This window comes from Chlorocebus sabaeus, chromosome 1, assembly GCF_047675955.1.
Source record: "Chlorocebus sabaeus isolate Y175 chromosome 1, mChlSab1.0.hap1, whole genome shotgun sequence".
In the NCBI taxonomy this organism is placed as follows: Eukaryota; Metazoa; Chordata; class Mammalia; order Primates; family Cercopithecidae; genus Chlorocebus; species Chlorocebus sabaeus.
The window spans coordinates 2,825,546-2,842,434 of record NC_132904.1 but is presented as its reverse complement, the minus strand read 5'-3'; the positions used below and the strand labels follow the sequence as shown (position 1 = coordinate 2,842,434).

Sequence of the window (16,889 nt, the reverse complement as noted above, 5' to 3'; positions counted from 1 at the left end):
GCCTCAGCCTCCCGAGTAGCTGGGATTACAGACGCCCACCACCATACACGGATAATTTTCATATTTTTAGTAGAGATAGGGTTTCACTGTGTTGGCCAGGCTGGTCTTGAACTCCTGACCTCAAGTGATCTGCCCACCTCGGCCTCCTAAAGTGGCATGAGCCACCATGCCCGACCTCATTTTCAGTTTTTGTGGATACATAATAGTTGTACAAATTTATCGGCTGTATGTGATATTTTGATACATGCATATGATGTATTATGATCAAATCTAGGTAACTGAGATTTTCATCATCTCAAGCATTTATCATTTCTTGTGTTATGAACCCTCCAATTCCATTCTTCCACTCTGCCCCTGGTAATTTTAAATCTCAGATGACATGTCATATTTTCCTACTCCTGGCTGGCAAGACCTTCCTACCTTCCAATTACAAAATGTTCTCGCCAGGTATGGTGGCTCATACCTGTATCCTAGCACTTTGGGAGACTGAGGTGGGCGGATTACATGAGCTCAGGAGTTCGAGACCAGCCTAGGCAACATGGTGGAACCCTGTCTCCACTAAAATATAAAACATTAGCTGGGTGTGGTAATGCGTGTCTGTAGTCCCAGCTACTCGTGAAGCTGAGGCATGAGAATTGCTTGAACCTGATAGGCAAAGGTTACAGTGAGCTGACATCATGTCACTGCACTCCAGCCTGGATGACAGAGCAAGACTGCCTCAAAAAAAAAAAAAAAAAAAAAAATCACACACAAACCAAAATGTTCTCTTGTGCTACACTGCTGCTCTGGAGGTTCTTGTTTGTTTTTCTCCAGTGGGCCCTCGCTCTGACTGGGCAGCACGGCATGGTCTGGGCAGGGCAGGGCAGGGCAGGGCTGGCCCAGCAGTGGGGATGGCCCACAGAGCCCAGCCTCTTCTCACACGCTGTTTATTTTGCAGGACTGCCCACGGTGGTGAAACTGGTAGACAGAAACACCTTATTAAAAGAGAGAGAAGAAAAGAGACAGGTGAGTAAAGTGAAAATGACTTAAGCTTGATATTTTTTGAAAATGTAAAAACCATTGCGGTTATTACATAGTTTACTTTTTAAGCATTGATGTTTACACTTTTTTAAAAATCCCAGTATTTATAAATGTCAGAAAGAAAAATTAACTAGTATCTTCTAATGAAGCACCTCTTTTAGAAAGATTATTCCCTCAGTTTAAGTGAAAACCAGTCACTTTTAGCAAACTGTGAAGCTGACATGTTAAAATCCCAGTCACACCTTGCCCTCACCTGGGTGGTTCATGTCACTGATGCATCTCCACCTCCTATGCCCAGCATACTCCAGCATACTCCAACATACTCCAGCATACTCCAGCATACTCCCCACTTGCACCCCACAACACTCCCAGGATTAGGGATGGTCCAAGTTCCTCGGTGCCTGATAGGAGAGAAGAACAGGAACAAAAACGCAGTGTCAGAACCTCTGGGCACAGTGTGTGGGGCACCCTGGGATGCAGGCAGCAGGATGAGAGGCACATGGGCCCCCAGTGCACACTATGGGAGGTGGGCCTTGGGTGCTATTGCCACCAGCAGGTGGGTCCCCAAGAGGCTTAAAGCAGGAGACCGCCGTGGAGAGCGAGTTTGGATGTCACAGTTCTCAGGAAGGAGGCTCTGGGAAGAACTGAGGAAGGAGAATCGACAGGGTGGGTGATTGACAGATGAGATGTGCAAGGTCAGGGAAGGCATCTATGCCCAGCCCTGGACTGGCCCAAGGCACAAAGGGAGAGCTGATGCCAGATGCAAATGTGGGTGGCTGGAGTTTGCATTGCTTTGGAGGAATGACAAACTGGAACTCTGAGGAAAGCTCCAGCGGTGAGTGGTCTGCAGGTCCATCCTGGTTGGCAGGTTGGGAGGAGCTGGGCTTGCCCTGTGAGGTTGGCTAGTGTGACTGCCTCATCAGGGCCCCTCCTCATTCCATCACAGTCACTCACCTAGCCTTGGGTCTCGCCTGCCATGCTGTGCTGTGAGGTGCCCTGGTGCTGGCTGTACAAACACCCTGGCTTGCTGCAGTCCCTGGCAGAGTGTTCAGAAGCAGGAAGCAGACAAGAGGAGCGCCAGGGCAGCCCGACCAGAGCCTTGCAGGCCTTGTACTCTTTGTGCTGGCCTTTCCACTGGCCACCTTGGCTGTGGCTTGTGACTTCTAGTAGCTCCTGTTTCCCAACCAAGGGACTCTGACCTCACCAAACTGCCGCAAGAAGGCATCCCCAGGCCCGAGGCACCATGGGGGAGGGATCCTGCCTCTCCCTATACCATTCCCACCAGCACATAAACACATCCTAACTTTTAAAGGGAAAAAGCAGAAATCCTGAGCACTGCCTCTCTGGTTCCTCCAAGCTCAGTGCCCAGCTCCTTCCTCCCCCACCTCGGCCCCTTCCCCTCAGCCGGCCCTGCTCTCCCTCCATCTACCTCAAAAGAGCTCGATCCTGTTGGCCCAGCCCCATCCTGAGTCTCTGAGATCTTTGTGCCTTCCTGGTTTCTTTTCCCCAGCTCTGTGTGTGGAGCCTCTCCAGGAGACCTTACTGGTCCTGCGGCTTTTCCACTATCTATCATGTATCTGATGGCCCAAAAACACTTGTGCCCAGCTGCCTACCTGATAGCTCCACTGGGCCGGGAAGCACCTGAAACCTAGGCTGTCCAAAGGAAATGTGAAAATGTGATTTTCAACTCCCCAAACTTGTTCCTTTTCCATCAGTGGAGGGCATGTCTATTCGTGCAGTGGCTCAGGCCAGAACCTCCCAAAGCAACTGAGGGCCTCCCTCACCAGCACACAGCCTGCTGGCTCCACTAATAAGCTCTCCCTGCAGCATCAGGCTGCGCTCGCCCCTGCCCGGGTGCTGCCTGCTGGTTGGAGTGGGCTCTGGTCTCCTCACCCAGCCCCCAAGGCTGGCCTCCGCCCCCTCTCCCCATCCTGCCCTGGGGCTCTTGCTCCTTCCCAGGTATCCCAAGACCCGCTCAGGGTAACCCTCGCAGTGCTGTTCCTGGTCATTACCTGACGGATCCTCTCTCCTTAGGCCAGGCTGACCATGCTGGTCCATTTCTTCATGTCAGTGGTGCCTGGATCTTTTAGCATTGGTTCTGTTTGTCTGCCTACTGCATACCTTTGCATCTAGGGCAGGGCCAGGCACCCAGGGGTGCCACTGAGGATCCCCAAAGGGAACGGAAGAGGGTGGGTGTGCTGCCCAGCACATGGGCTTGCCTCCCCACAGTGGAGTGGGCCTGGTCAGAGTTCAGCCCTCCATGCCAGGCCCTACAAGAGGGGCTTGTTTTGCGGGACCTCTGATTCCGAGAGACCCAGCAGCTTGAGGCAGCCCTGTCTCATCTGGCTCTGTGCTGCCCCTCTAGGTTGAAGAGGAGAAGAGGAAGAAGAAAGAGGAGGCGGCCCGGAGGAAACAGGAACAAGAAGTAATGCACTTTGTTTGTTTGGGGGTGGGGGCTTTCCTGGGCAGGAGTGCACCCTGACCCCATGCCCTGTGGCTCTCTGTGCCTCCGTGGACCTTAGCCAGGCCCCCACAGACCCTCGCAGAAGGAGCTCCGCTCTCTGCCTCCAACACCTAAGGCCTGCCAGGCCCTTCTCACATCGGGTGCAGGGAAGGCCTGGCCAAGGGGAAGGCTGTGCCATTTGGTCACAAGCTCCAAGACAGCATTTACAGACTTACTACTATTAGTGTTTCTAGCAAGCTTTCCACTATTGCTGTAGAAATAACATCTCGTTTAATTTTAAATTCCTTATATGATCCTTCCACCTTGGCTTTCCCCTTCCCGTCTTTTGTAGCACTCTGAATCTGAGGGCTGGGAAGCAAGTTGAGGGCTGGAGGTATGAGCAGATGTCGTTCACAGTGTGGAGCCCCAGGTGCTGCTCAGTGGCAGTGACTGTGCTGTGTTGTATGTTCCAGGCAGCAAAGCTGGCCAAGATGAAGATTCCTCCTAGTGAGATGTTCTTGTCAGAAACTGACAAATACTCCAAGTTTGATGAAAATGTAAGCATCTTTCTCTTCTTTTTGGAACTTTATTAGGCCACATTAAATTGGGAGGACAGGAATTTTCAATCTTGGACAAGCAGATTTTCTGTCTGTAGAAAATTTGGAGTCAAATGTGACACCTGCTTTAGGTCCAGGGCCTCCTGGCCCAACTACTGAGCTCCTTCCACAGCCCAGGCAGCTAGGCAAGCCCGTGCCAGGGCCACCCCTCCACTGGTGTGGCAAGCTCTGGTTCCTAGCCCTGGGAGTTGTGGCCCGGGCCGAGATCCACCCAGGCCCTCACAAGCTGGCTGAAGTGCGATGGTGCAGATAGGCCTCCTGCCCCCAGGTCCTTCGTCATAGCGATTCACAGCCACTGCCTCCAAACCTCTAGGCCCCTCCCTGCTGGCATTTGGATGTGTTTGCTGTGTACCTTTGGGCCGGCTGTGTCAGAACTCAGCCATGGGTAGGCTCTGAGGGGCACAGTGCCCCTCACCTTAGTCAGGAAGCACCCCCAGACTCTGGCCGCCCCTCTCCCATTCTTAGCTGCTAGAGCTGGCACTGCCAGGTCAGTGTGCTGGCTCCAGAGCAGTGTGGTGACTGTCCAAGCAAGAGGACATGGCTGCATCAGGGAGATGCACACTTTGAGACAGGAGGGCAAAGAAAGGGGAGTTGGGCTTGCCCAAGTGCAGAGGAGACCAATAGCCACTGTGCTCTGGCTTTTCAGGGTCTGCCCACACATGACGCGGAGGGCAAAGAGCTCAGCAAAGGGCAAGCCAAGAAGGTGAAGAAGCTCTTCGAGGCTCAGGAGAAGCTCTACAAGGAATATTTGCAGATGCCTCAAAATGGAAGCTTCCAGTGAGGGGCGCAGGACTGACTTTTTAAACCATTGCGGACTAGCGGCTCCTGTCTGCCTCAGTGACAACGCTCCAATGCTCCAGTCATGCTTACAGTTGCCCTTGGGTCCTAAATTAAGAGTTGTGTTCATGTAGGTTCATGTCGTCATTGGCTCTGAGACATTATAATAAATTTTTCTGAACAGTGAGACCCTCTCTGCCTTGTTCTGCATGTTCAGCACTTGGCAGGGGGCCTGGTGGCCGGCCAGGGCCGCTTGGTCAGCAGGTCACAACCTAGGTGCTTGGGTCAGTTGAGCTGCTTCAGCTGGCCGAGGAATTTCTCCCCCATGCTGATGGCTATCGGCTAATCTCTGGTGTGTGGGCACATTTGGAGGTATTTGAGTAGGAAAAAGACAGGCTCAGACTGGCAGAGCCTGCTGAGCCCTAGACAAAGGCTGCTCAGTCTGCCCTCGGGTTCTGATGAATAAACACACTGCAGGTTTTCCTAGAGCCATTCCATACTGGGCAGCAGCATAGCCAGTGGCTCAGCAGGCGGGCCCCTGGCGAGCTGCCCAGAACTGCCGTTGGAGACAGCAAGTCCACGATGTGCATGGCTCATGGGTGAGATGTGGGGGTGTGCTCAACACAGCAGCGACCTTCTGTCCCCAGTGCCCAGTGTTGTCCTTGCCACCCTGCCCCCACACTTGGTTCACCTGGACTGAGAATCAGCACCCAGACGTGAAGGTGCTTACCTATCCTTGGCTGAGGAGGGCGTAAGCAGAAGCCAGAGCCTGCTTCATGCCTGTGGAAGCTGGTGCCAGGCCATATCCATCCGGACAAAAGACAGTCATTGGTGCTGTGGACAGCCGGGGGACACTATCCGGTGCACGGGGATGGTGGCAGCAGCCCCAGCATGGGGAGTGTGGCAGTGTTGGGTTGTGGGTGCGCCGGTTCTTTGTTGTTGCCCTCCACGTGCGCTTGCTGTTGACTGCAGGAGTGTGTGACACAGCAAAAGGCTGGAACCAGCCTGTCTGTGCATCAGCAGGGTGCTTGGCACAGCTTGAGAGCACCCACCCAATTATGTAGGGAGCACTAAGGTTATAACTCAATGGGGACAGTCTCTGGGTATTGATAGGTCTGACTTTGAACCTTGTCAGTGTTTTTTTTATATATATATATATATATATATAAAAATTTAAACCAGCAAGAAAGAAAAGTCCCCCAAACAAAGTAAAACAAATGTGTCCCAGTTATCTGTTGCCACTTAACAAATCACCCCAAAACTTCATGGCTGAAAATAACAACGATCATGTTAATAACTCATGGCTGTGGATTGACTGGACTCAGCAGATTGGTTTTCAGTTGCAGGCAGATGGGGTCATCTCTAGGTTTGTGCCTGGGTCCCATACTGGGGTTGCTTGGGCACCTTTTATCTCTGTGTGGTCTCTCTAGCTTGGTGGCTTCAGGGTGGCTGATTTCTGTCGCAGCAGCCTATAGCTCCAAAGGTGCAAGTCCTGAGAGAGAGAGACAGGAGTTATCTGGCCTTTCAGGATCTAACCTCAGAGGTCATGTCCTGACTTCCACTGTCCTCCCTAGTGGAGGCCGTCACAAGGCCCGCCCACGTCCATGGGGAGGGGGAGGCATAGACACCACCCTGTGATGGGCATATTACTGGGTTCCAGAAGGGATGGGAAATACTACTGTGGCTATTTCAGAAAGTACCATCCGGCACAAAACGATAAATCAAATTGGCAACCTCAAGAACTTGAACTTTCTGAGAATTGGCCATTTTTTGCTACACATCTTTAATGGGGTATCTTCTAAGGTCAAAAAAGGTGCAGAAAAGTCAAACAATGCAATAGTTTTGTTGTTAGTAGTAATATTGACACTGTAATTTTCAAACTCTATATGCCAAGACAAATAAGATCACTGACACCCAGGCTGGAGTGTGGTGAAGCAATCTCAGCTTGCTGCAACCTCCACCTCCTGGGTTCAAGCTATTCTTTTGCCTCAGCCTCCCAAGTAGCTGGGACCACAGCCACGTGCCACCAAGTCCAGCTAATTTTTGTATTTCTAGTAGAGATGGGGTTTCACCATATTGGCCAGGCTGGTCTTAAACTCCTGACCTCAAGAGATCCGCCCACCTCAACCTCCCAAAGTGCTGGGATTACAGGTGTGAGCCACTGTGCCCAGCCTAGCAACCAAGTTTTTAATGTAAGAGAAAAAAAATACAAAGATAAAAATCAAAGAAGTCAAGGAAAAGCACTTTACTATTAAATATGAATTAGAAAATACAAAGTAACTTGTGATTTTAAAAAGCAGATTGTTTCCTGGCTCTGTAGATGGGAAGGGTGGAGAAGCAAGGCAGCCCTGGTGGCGGTGAGCAGCCCCAGCCCCGATCTGGGGCTCTAAATCCCATCCCCCCACCCCCTGGAGAAATGGCCAGTTCCAGGTCTGCAGCAGCAGGAGTAGCCAAGCACTCTTGTGCCCCAAAAGGGGAGCCTTCGAACACCAAGAAGTCAGGTCAGAAGGACACTGGACAAGCTAGTGACACATAACAGCTGGGTGGTATATGTCAGGCGCATTCTGCTGAGTGGAAAAGCCACCCCTGAAAGGTTGCCTGCTGTGTGATCCCATGTAGATAACATTCTCAAAATCCAAGCTGTAGGAATAGAGAACAGATGGTGGTAGCTGGGGTTAAAGATGGTGGGGGGCAGGTTGGGGGAGTGACTGTACAGGGACAATGGGGGGTGGGGGTTGGTGGGGAGGGCACTTCCATGTTCTCGTTGTCATGGTGATCACACAAATCTGCATGTGTGATAACACAACATAGAGTCACACACATTGTACCAATGTCAGTCTCCTATGTTGATCATGAACTCTGGCCAGACAAGGTGTGACCATCAGGAAACAAATTTTGCAGTTTTCTGGGAGCCTGTACTTACTTTAAAATAAGGCTTCAGGAGCTCCCACTGGCTAAGTTTGGGACAATTTGAACATTGAAAAGAATGATTCCAGCCAGGGCAACATAGTGAGACCCTGGCTCTACTAAAAATAAAAAAAATTGGCTGGTGTGGTGGTGCACTTTGTGATCCCAGCCACTCAGGAGGCTGAGGTTGGAGGATTGCCTGAGCACGGGAGGTGGAGGCTGCAGTGAGCTGTGATCACACCACTGCATTCCAGTCTGGGTGACAGAGCAAGACTCTGTCTCAAAAAAAAAAAAAAAAAAAAAAAAAAAAAAGATTAATCAAAACCCAGGCATCTATTTATTCTCAAAAATAGAGAAAGCTAAAACATATTGTCATTACTGGAGGTGGCTCCTGTGTCAGCTCCTTTCTGTAGAGTTACTCATTGGTGACAGAACCAAGTATTTCACCTTGCATGGGAAGTGTATTTCAGAAATGGCCCTAGCTGAAAGGAGAAAGTTGTTCTTTTCCCAGAGATGCCAGCTAAGGGAAGCAGCACCAGGATCAGACATCTCCATTTTGCAGCCCCAAATGAAGTCATTGATTCAGGCAGGGGCTGACCGTGGAAGCTGAGACCCCTGGGTGAAAGCTGGTAGGTGCTGGATAATTTCGTGGTGCCAAAGTGTCACCTTGTGCGTGGCTTGTAGGTTTCCAGGAGGGGATATGTGTTACTTTCTGATGCTGGGCTCTGGCTCTCAGCTCCCCGACAAAAAGAAGGATTTCCTCTAAAAGTATAAGTCAGTATTGAATGAAGCTTTTAGGCTAGGGCTCCTCAACCTTGAATGAGAATATAAACTGCCCAGGATTGCTTGTTAACACAAATTCCAGGTCAGACCTAGGAGGAGCCCAAGATTCTGCACTCCTGCAGTCTCCTAGCTGTGGCCTGTGCTGCCGGGCTGGAAGCCCCTCGGGAGCAAGGCTGTCCAGCTCACTTCCTGTCCGCAGGGAATACTGCGCCCAGAGGGACAGTGCAGGTGAGGCCATGAAGCAGCCACCACACGTGTGCAGAAGGTGGGGCGTTCTGCCAGATGCCCAGCTGGTGTCTTCAATATGCCTGCGTCAAAGGGAGCAGAATAGGGCATAAAAAAGGACTGGGAGAGACTCAAGAAACAAAACCACCAGGTTTGAGGGATAATCTTTGAAGGATTTGAACAAACCTGCTGTAAAGACATTTCAAGGGGGTGGCGGGCGTGGTGGCTCACGCCTGTAATCCCAGCATTTTGGGAGGCCGAAGCGGGTGCATCATTTTTAGTAGAGATTCCATTTCTACTAAAAATACAAAAAAATTAGTTGGGCATGATGGTGCATGCCAGCTACTCAGGAGGCTGAGGAAGGAGAATCACTTGAACCCAGGAGGTGGAGGTTGCGGTGAGCCGAGATCGCGCCACTGCACTCCAGCCTGGACAACAAGAGTGAAACTCTGTCTCAAAAAAAAAAAAAATCAAGAAATTTGAATGACCAGGTATTGGATGACAGTCAAGATTTTTGCTAATTTCGTTAGTGTGGTAATGACGGCTGCCTCCAGAGGTGTCTTTAATGAGATACAAAGTAGCCTGAAGCCTGTAACTCAGTATCCTTCAGCCAAGGAAACTGATGAAGCCCAGCCTCACCCCAGCAGCAGCAATCCCTTCCACAGTGTATCCTCTCTACCAGCCTGTCCTGGAAACCATGTATCAAATGTCCTGACAACCGGGCCATGAGGAAATACCCTTGTCTTTAGCTGCCATGACTGGGGTGAGCGGAGGTTGGCCCAAGGCCATGGTGCCATCCAAGGAGACAGGAAAGAGTGGCCTGTGCCCCCCCGTTTCCAGTGGTGAGTGCACAAAAACGTATTCAGATCGCCAGGGCCACACCTGGTCCCCACAGCTGGTGAAGGCCTGGCTCTACCTGGACTGGAGTAGGGTCAGGCTGTGGCCCCTGTTTCACACCCCCTCCCCCATTCAGAGTAATTCTGGGCCGATTTTCTGCCCGGAGTTTACCCCCTCTGAGTGCCCACTACCCGGTGCGCCTTCTCCCTGCCCTCCCCCAACTTCCTCCAGTCTCCCCAGGTTGGGTCGAGGGCCTGCAGTGACAACAGGCTGGCTGGCCAGCCACTGGCTTGGTCCCCAAGAGGACCCCAGCACCTCCCTACCCTGCAATGCCTTGCTGTCAGGCTGCAGCAGATCCTTCTTGATCAACGTGGGGTGGACACTTTTCTTAACTTGTATAATATTAGTTTGCCTGTGAAAAGTGTTTCTTTTGTGTACATGAAAGCTCTGTTCAGCTGTAAGAGCCAGATCTACATCTTCCTGTTTTTCCACAAAGAGCAACCTTTGGTGTCTTTACTATAAAAAATCATGTATTCATTATTTAAAAATAAATAATATAGAAAATTTCCAATATAAAGTAGAAACTGAAAGGCCCTGTGCCCTACCTCTCAAATCTCTGCAACATTTGGGGTACAGTCTTCAGATGCCTTCTTTCTGAGGCTGTGAAGTTTACAAAGTCACTCCCTGACTGTGCACCCCTCTTTTGTGCGCAGTACGCCATGGGTGTTTTCTGTTCTCCATACACCAGAAGAAACCTGCCACCTCTCTTGGATGTCTTCAGGGCCCCACTTTGTTAATGCCCCATAGGCTGAGGCACCACCCTACTGAGGAGGATTTGGGCATTTCTGAGGCCTAGGCTCCAGCTCTTGGCGGCTGCGAGGTCGTTTGAGGAGTAGTGCCCCGCCACAGGTGAAGGGCATGGTCCCCTCCAGGGCCAAAGCCACTTACCTGGGGGCGTTACAGGGGTTTCTCTGTTTTCTCCTCTGTTGAATGGGACAGTGATTCCTGCCTCTACTTCCAGGCCAAGGTGTAGCCATTGACAGTAGCACCCAGGTAAGGGCACAGCTTGCCAAGTGCCAGGCACTTTTCCAGGTGCTGGCCATGTGAAGGAGAAACACGTGGTGTCTGTCCAGGACTGTCTCCCGGAACCCCACTGAGCACAAGGCAGCCAGGAGCAGAACCACAGGCAAGGCAGCCTCTGGAGGGGACTCCTGATCTCCAGGTTGGAGAAGGCTGAGATGGCAGAGGGGTTGTGGACAGGTGGGCTCATGCCTGAGGCCTGGCAGAGGCAGCGCTGGGAAAACGGATGAAACCCACCGAATGCTGGCTACCCTGGGAGTCCTGATCCCAGTGGTCCTCAGCCCTGGTTGCATGTCTGTCATCTGGGGACTTCTTTTTTTTGACACAGGGTCTTGGTCTTGCTCTGTCACCCAGGCCACTGCATGATCACAGCTCACTGCAGCCTCCAACTCCCAGGCACAAGTGATCCTCCCACCTCAGCCCTCAAGCAGCTGGGACTATAGATGCACCACCATGCCTGGCTAAGTTTTAGATACTTGGTAGAGATGGGATCTCATCATGTTGCCCAGGGTGGTCTCAAACTCTTGCGTTCAAGCAATCTGCCCATTCGACCTCATTACCTAATTGCATCTGTGAAGACTCTATTTCCAAATGAGAACCTTCCAAGGAGAGAAACCACCACCAACCACCAAGAGAAAAACACCACCACCACAATCATTCCAGTCCCAGCAGGTCTCGCAGGGAGCAGGTCCAGCTGCCCCCAGCCCCAAAGCCCAGCTCCCTCAGAGGCTCCACCCACCCCGATGCCACCGCCCACCAACCCCAACATCCAGGAGCAGCTGGATCCCATTACTGCAAATGGACTAGAGACTTTATTAAACAGGAGGAAGGACCCTCAAAACTTCAAATGCCCAGGTTCTTGTGTCGTTTCTTTCCTTGTTTATGCTTCCACAAAGCATAAAGCATGACCACTGTAGAAAAGTCTGAAAGTCTAAATAAGTAAAATAGGAATTGAGAGCACACACACCCTCTCCTAAAACACAGATGGCCAGACAGGACTGAGCACGCTGTGTGGGTCAGGGCTCAGCTATGCACCGGTCACCTCTGAGGGGTTTTTACGGTTTTTGTTTTAATTAGTTTTTTTCTTTTTTTTTTTGAGACGGAGTCTCGCTCTGTTGCCCAGGCTGGAGTGCAGTGGCACGATCTCGGCTCGCTGCAAGCTCCACCTCCCCAGTTCACGCCATTCTCCTGCCTCAGCCTCTGGAGTAGCTGGGACTACAGGCCACCATGCCCAGTTAATTTTGTTTTTGTATTTTTAGTAGAGACGGGGTTTCACCGTGTTAGCCAGGATGGTCTCAATCTCCTGACCTTGTGATCTGCCTGCCTCAGCCTCCCAAAGTGCTGGGATTACAGGCGTGAGTCACCGAGCCTGGCCCTTGTTTTGATTAATTTCTTTGGCCAGACAGGACTGAGTGGGCTGTGTGGGTCAGGCCTCAGCCATGCACTGGTCAAGTCTGAGGGGTTTTTATGCTTTTTGTTTTAATTCCTTCCTTCCTTTCCTTTTTCTCTTTTTCTTTTTCTTTTTCTTTTTTTTTGAGATGGAGTTTTGCTCTTGTTGCCCAGGCTGGAGTGCAATGGCACAATCTCTGTTCACCGCAACCTCTGCCTCCTGGGTTCAAGTGATTCTCCCAGGTTCAAGTGATTCTCCTGCCTCAGCCTTCCTGAGTAGCTGAGATTACAGGTGTGCATCACCATGCCCGGCTAATTTTGTATTTTTTTAGTAGAGATGGGGTTTCTCCATGTTGGTCAGGCTGGTCTCGAACTCCCGACCTCAGGTGATCTGCCCACCTCCGCCTCCCAAAGTGCTGGGATTACAGGCGTGAGCCACCGCGCCTGGCCTCTTTTTCTTTTCTTTTTCTTTTCTTTTTTTTTTTTTTGAGACTGAGCCTTGCTCTGTCACTGAGGCTGGAGTGCAATGGCATGATCTTGGCTCACTGCAAGCTCCACTTCCCAGGTTCACGCCATTCTCCTGCCTCAGCCTCCCGAGTAGCTGGGACTAGAGGCGCCTGCCACCACACCCGGCTAATTATTTTGTATTTTTAGTAGAGACGGGGTTTCAAACTGTGTTAGCCAGGATGGTCTCGAACTCCTGACCTCGTGATCTGCCCACCTCGGCCTTCCAAAGTGCTGGGATTACAGGCGTGAGCCACCGTGCACGGCCTCTTTTTTGTTTTTTTGAGACAATATCCCCCTCCGGTTACCCAGGCTGGAGTGCAGTGGCCCAATCTCTGCTCACTGCAGCCTTGACCTCACCGGCTCAGGTAATTCTCCCACCTCAGCCTCCCAAGTAGCTGGTATTACAGGCCTGAGCCACCACGCCTGGGTAATTTTTTTTTTTTTTTTGGAGTGGGGGAAAAGGTGCTCTCGCTATGTTGCCCAGGCTGGACTTGTTGTCTCTACCTCCCAGAGTGCTGGGTTTACAGGCCTGAGCCACGGCGCTCCGCATTAAATTCTTTTTAGAGATGAAGTTTCACTATGTTGCCCAGGCTGGACTTGAATTCCTGGGCTCAAGGGATCCTCCTGCCTCAGCCTCCCAGGTTACCTCTGAGGTTTATAACTGACGCTATGTTCTTAATCCCTCAACCAGGAGCCTTTAGATGGTTACAAATTTTCCCCATTACAGGCATGACTTGCCAATAAGAATAATAATTAGCAATTGTTTCAAAAGTAACCTCACCCCCAAAAAGGAACGTTTCTGAAAAAAATGCACAAGACTTGAAGACCCCCAATGGCACGGTTGAACATGGAAATGACTAGCCTCAAAAGCCCCCAGCGCAGGGGTTATTTTCCGATCAAATTGGATGTCTTTCTACAAAATGTGATGTGGAGAGGCTGGGGCTATTACCTTCACCCCAGCCAAGGGGGCACCCTGAGAGGGAGAACAGGGTGGGCGAAATGGGCCAGCTCCTCCCCAGCCCCCTGCCCTGCTCTGCTTCAGGGGCCTGATCTGAGGGCCCAGTGCGCAGTTTTTCCTCCTTGTCCGACAGGGTCTCCCCCAGGCCAGAACTAGGCTGCTGGGACACTGCGGGGCTCAGGGCGTGCGGGAAGAGACGCAGGAAGTGGGTAGTCCCGTCGTGTCCGCGGAGGCGACCCAGCCCCGACCTTTTCGCAGAGGAAGTGTTATCCAACCTGGGACCTGGGGGATGAGCAGGGGTTAAGCTTAGGTCCCAACCACTAACGGCACTGGTTGAAAACGGCTCCCAGGCGGAGGGGCCCCCCGCGATGTTCTCAGGGGTAGCGCCAGGGGACGACGTGGGAGGTGGGGTTCTCACACAAGCGGGCGCACGGACGGCTGGAGGCACCGACCTGCCGCGGACGGGATTCAACTAGGGAACTGGGAGGGCGCAGGAGATAAAGACGGCCGGGACCCACGGAGAGAGGTGGTGCCCAGTGTCCCGCGAGGATGCGGTGCCAACCGGGGAGGGTCCCGGGAGCTGGGACCCAGGCCCGCCCAGAAAAACACACGTGGTCTACACCTCGCCCCGCCCCATCTAAAGAGGCGGAGAAACGCAGGGCGCGGGCCGCGCGGAGGAATATTTGCATAAGGCGGAGCGATTCTTCGGTGGCTTCTGATTGGCTGCCGGCTGCGGCGCGAAGCGCAGTTGACTTGCGCCGCGCTCGCCCAATCGCAGCCTGTCTTGCTCGCGGAGAGAGGAGCTAGGAGCCTCGGCCAATGGGAGGCGGCGTTGTTGGCGGCCACGGCGGCGCAGCCCCAAAGCGAGAGAAGCCAGGGTCGCCGCTACTGCCGCAGGAGGCGTGAGGTGCGGAGACTCGGGTGCTGGGCCGGTAACGGCGGCTGGGGAGGACGGCCGGGCCGGGGCGGGCGGGAGGGGCCGCGGGGCCGGCGCGGGCGCGGCGGGCGGCCATCTCTGGAAGCCGCGGGGCGGTGGGGCAGGGGCGGGGCCGCGTCCTCGTCAGAGCAGGTAGCGGCGGCCGCGGCGGGCCTGGAGCCTGGGGCTTGGAGCTTGGGGCCTGGAGCCCGGGCCTGGGGCGCTGGCGGGCGGCCCCTCCCAACTCCCGGCGCGCCTCTCCCGGCTGTCGGCCCCCCTGAAGGTCAGGGCGCTTTGTTCTGCGCCGCGGGCGGCCTCCTGGGCGGCGGCCCCGCGGAGGAGGCGAAGACGGCTAGAGGCGGCGGCCGCTCAAATCTCCCGCTAGCCCGGCCCGCCCCGCGTGCGGGGGCCGCGGCGGTTACACGGCCGGGCGCGCCGGAGCGTTCAGGCTTCCCGTTTTTAAGGTGGAGACGTCCAGGACCTCTTTATTAGATGTTTAGGAATTTGAGTTTTTCCGTAGGGCGATGGTCATCGTGAGCCTCTGTGGGGTCAGGCTGGGCTGACTGGGGTTTTGATGTCAGTTTGTGCGGCCGAGGGCATGTCTGACGGGGAAGAAAGTCCTTGGCGTTGCTGCTCAGTTGTTGGGAGCTGTGCGGTGCGAGCGAGATGGGCGGCGTGCGCTCCCCGAGGACTGGCCTGAGTAGCCTTAGACTAGTTACTCGCGGGACTTGGTTTCCCAGCCAAGGTGGGCAGCAAGTCTGTTTATGTTTAAAACCGTCTTTCACAAGGGAAGAGCAAAATCTCCAAAAAAAAAAAAATTGTACATGTTATGAATGGGAAAGTGCCATGCTTTTCTTTCAGTTCAGAGATGGTGAAAGAGGTCACATTTGTATTTTTTGACCTGACCAGTGTCTTTGTTTTTTTCAATTTTCGCCTTCTAAATGCTTTCCGTTCACCCCAGCGAAGGATGGCCTGGTCATGATAAGACTTTTCACCGTCCACAGTTCACTAAGTCTGATTGCGGGGCAGGAGGCAGACAAGTTTAGGGTCCAGGAAAGGGGACTCCAGCCTTGGGACCTTTAGACCCTAACATGTGTGTCACATCACCTGCCTGAGTGACTGTGCGCTCCTCTGGCAGGAAGGTCCGCCATTTCATTATGTTCTCGGCAGAATCGTCGGGGCACATTGATCTGTGCTGTTCACATACCCAGTCTGCATTACTTTTTCCTGTAGTAATCCCTGCCTCATCTTCCTGCATTAGGTGTGCGGTATAAAATAGGCTTTTAAAAGTTATCTTACCTTAAAAATATACAAGTATGTAGATTAGGTTGGTGGACCTTAAAGGTAAGTCTTTTTAAGTTACTGCCTTGCAATAGGAACGATATCTCTAACTGACTAATACCTGCACTACGCACCAGGGACTCCTTCAGCCTGTTTGCGTGTATTAACTCATTTCATAATCTAATAACTTGTGAGATAGATAGTATTGTTTTTCCATTTAACTACTCTGGAGGCTGAGGCCCTAGGAGGTTATGTATAATGACTTGTCCAAGGTGATAAAGCTTAGGTAAAGACCCAGGCAGTTTTAACTTTACCCAGGGTTACTGCTTCTGTAGAGGGAATGAAAGAATTTTTAATCAGAAGTTGTTTTCATCATTGTACTAAGCCTCACTGAACTCTAGCTTACGAGGTTTTGAGCTGGTTGATCATTTCCATCTCAAATTATTCCACAGAACGCCAAATGCCTCCTGTAGTAGAATTTTGAGATTCAGACCGGGATGAGTAATTACTAATAGAATAAATAATATGCAAATGTAAAATGAAGTTAAGAGAAAGGAACGTGGTGATAGAATCGGGATATATTCCAAAGATAAAATGAGTGACTACAGAGAGAGAGAAAAGTTAGTTATTTAGTAGTAGTTCACAAGTTTACTTAGAGACATTTTTACTAGAATTTTAGGGCCTCATGATGTGATTTTTATGGACCCTTTTAACACGTTACTGCTCTGTTTTTTTTTTTGTTTGTTTGTTTTGTTTTTTTTTGAGACGGAGTCCAGCTCTGTTGGCAGGTTGGAGTGCAGTGGTGTGATCTCCACTCACTGCAGCCTCCGCCTCCCGGATTCAAGCAATTCTCCTGCCTCAGCCTCCCGAGTAGCTGGCACTGCAGGCGCCCGCCACCACGCCCGGCTAATTTTTGTGTTTTTATTAGAGACGGGGTTTCACCATGTTGGCCAGGATGGTCTCGATCTCTTGACCTCGTGATCCACCCGCCTCAGCCTCCCAAAGTGCTGAGATTACAGGGGTGAACCACCGCGCCCGGCCTACTGCTGTCTTAAATAGCTGTTATTACATATCCAGTTGCAGCCTTTTTTTTTTTTTTCTGGTTGAGCAGTGTTATTGCTTCAGAATGTCTGCAGTTATTTGTGCCTA

The 16,889-nt window shown here is 52.0% G+C and overlaps 2 protein-coding genes and 1 long non-coding RNA gene across 14 annotated transcripts in view; 2 read left to right on the top strand and 1 right to left on the bottom strand.

The window, feature by feature from the left end:
- The window catches only part of CARS1 (cysteinyl-tRNA synthetase 1), a 56,866-nt gene extending 51,822 nt beyond the window's left edge, over positions 1-5,044 (top strand). For all 6 annotated transcript variants that reach the window (XR_005240532.2, XM_037998856.2, XM_008010248.3 and 3 more), the window contains 4 exons: positions 938-1,005; positions 3,386-3,445; positions 3,937-4,020; positions 4,727-5,044. Coding sequence is in view for 5 of the 6 variants with exons in the window: in XM_037998856.2 (XP_037854784.2) it covers positions 938-1,005; positions 3,386-3,445; positions 3,937-4,020; positions 4,727-4,861 (347 nt within the window). In the remaining variant the exon portion in view is untranslated. The remainder of the gene's footprint in view (positions 1-937; positions 1,006-3,385; positions 3,446-3,936; positions 4,021-4,726) is intronic.
- LOC119624423 (uncharacterized) lies at positions 1,314-3,378 on the bottom strand. The gene is made up of 2 exons (XR_005240533.2): positions 3,033-3,378; positions 1,314-1,421 (listed from the first exon to the last, which is right to left on the bottom strand). It is a non-coding gene; the product is annotated as an uncharacterized lncRNA (long non-coding RNA).
- A 9,286-nt stretch (positions 5,045-14,330) lies between the features above and the next one.
- The window catches only part of NAP1L4 (nucleosome assembly protein 1 like 4), a 47,129-nt gene continuing 44,570 nt past the window's right edge, over positions 14,331-16,889 (top strand). For 2 of the 7 annotated variants that reach the window (XM_008009322.3, XM_008009583.3), the window contains exon 1: positions 14,331-14,450. Coding sequence is in view for 3 of the 7 variants with exons in the window: in XM_008009533.3 (XP_008007724.2) it covers positions 15,126-15,204 (79 nt within the window). In the remaining 4 variants the exon portion in view is untranslated. Of the gene's footprint in view, positions 14,451-14,595; positions 14,924-14,950; positions 15,205-16,889 lie in introns of those variants that run through there. The other 5 variants (XM_008009471.3, XM_037998847.2, XM_008009196.3 and 2 more) reach the window with 3 other exon arrangements.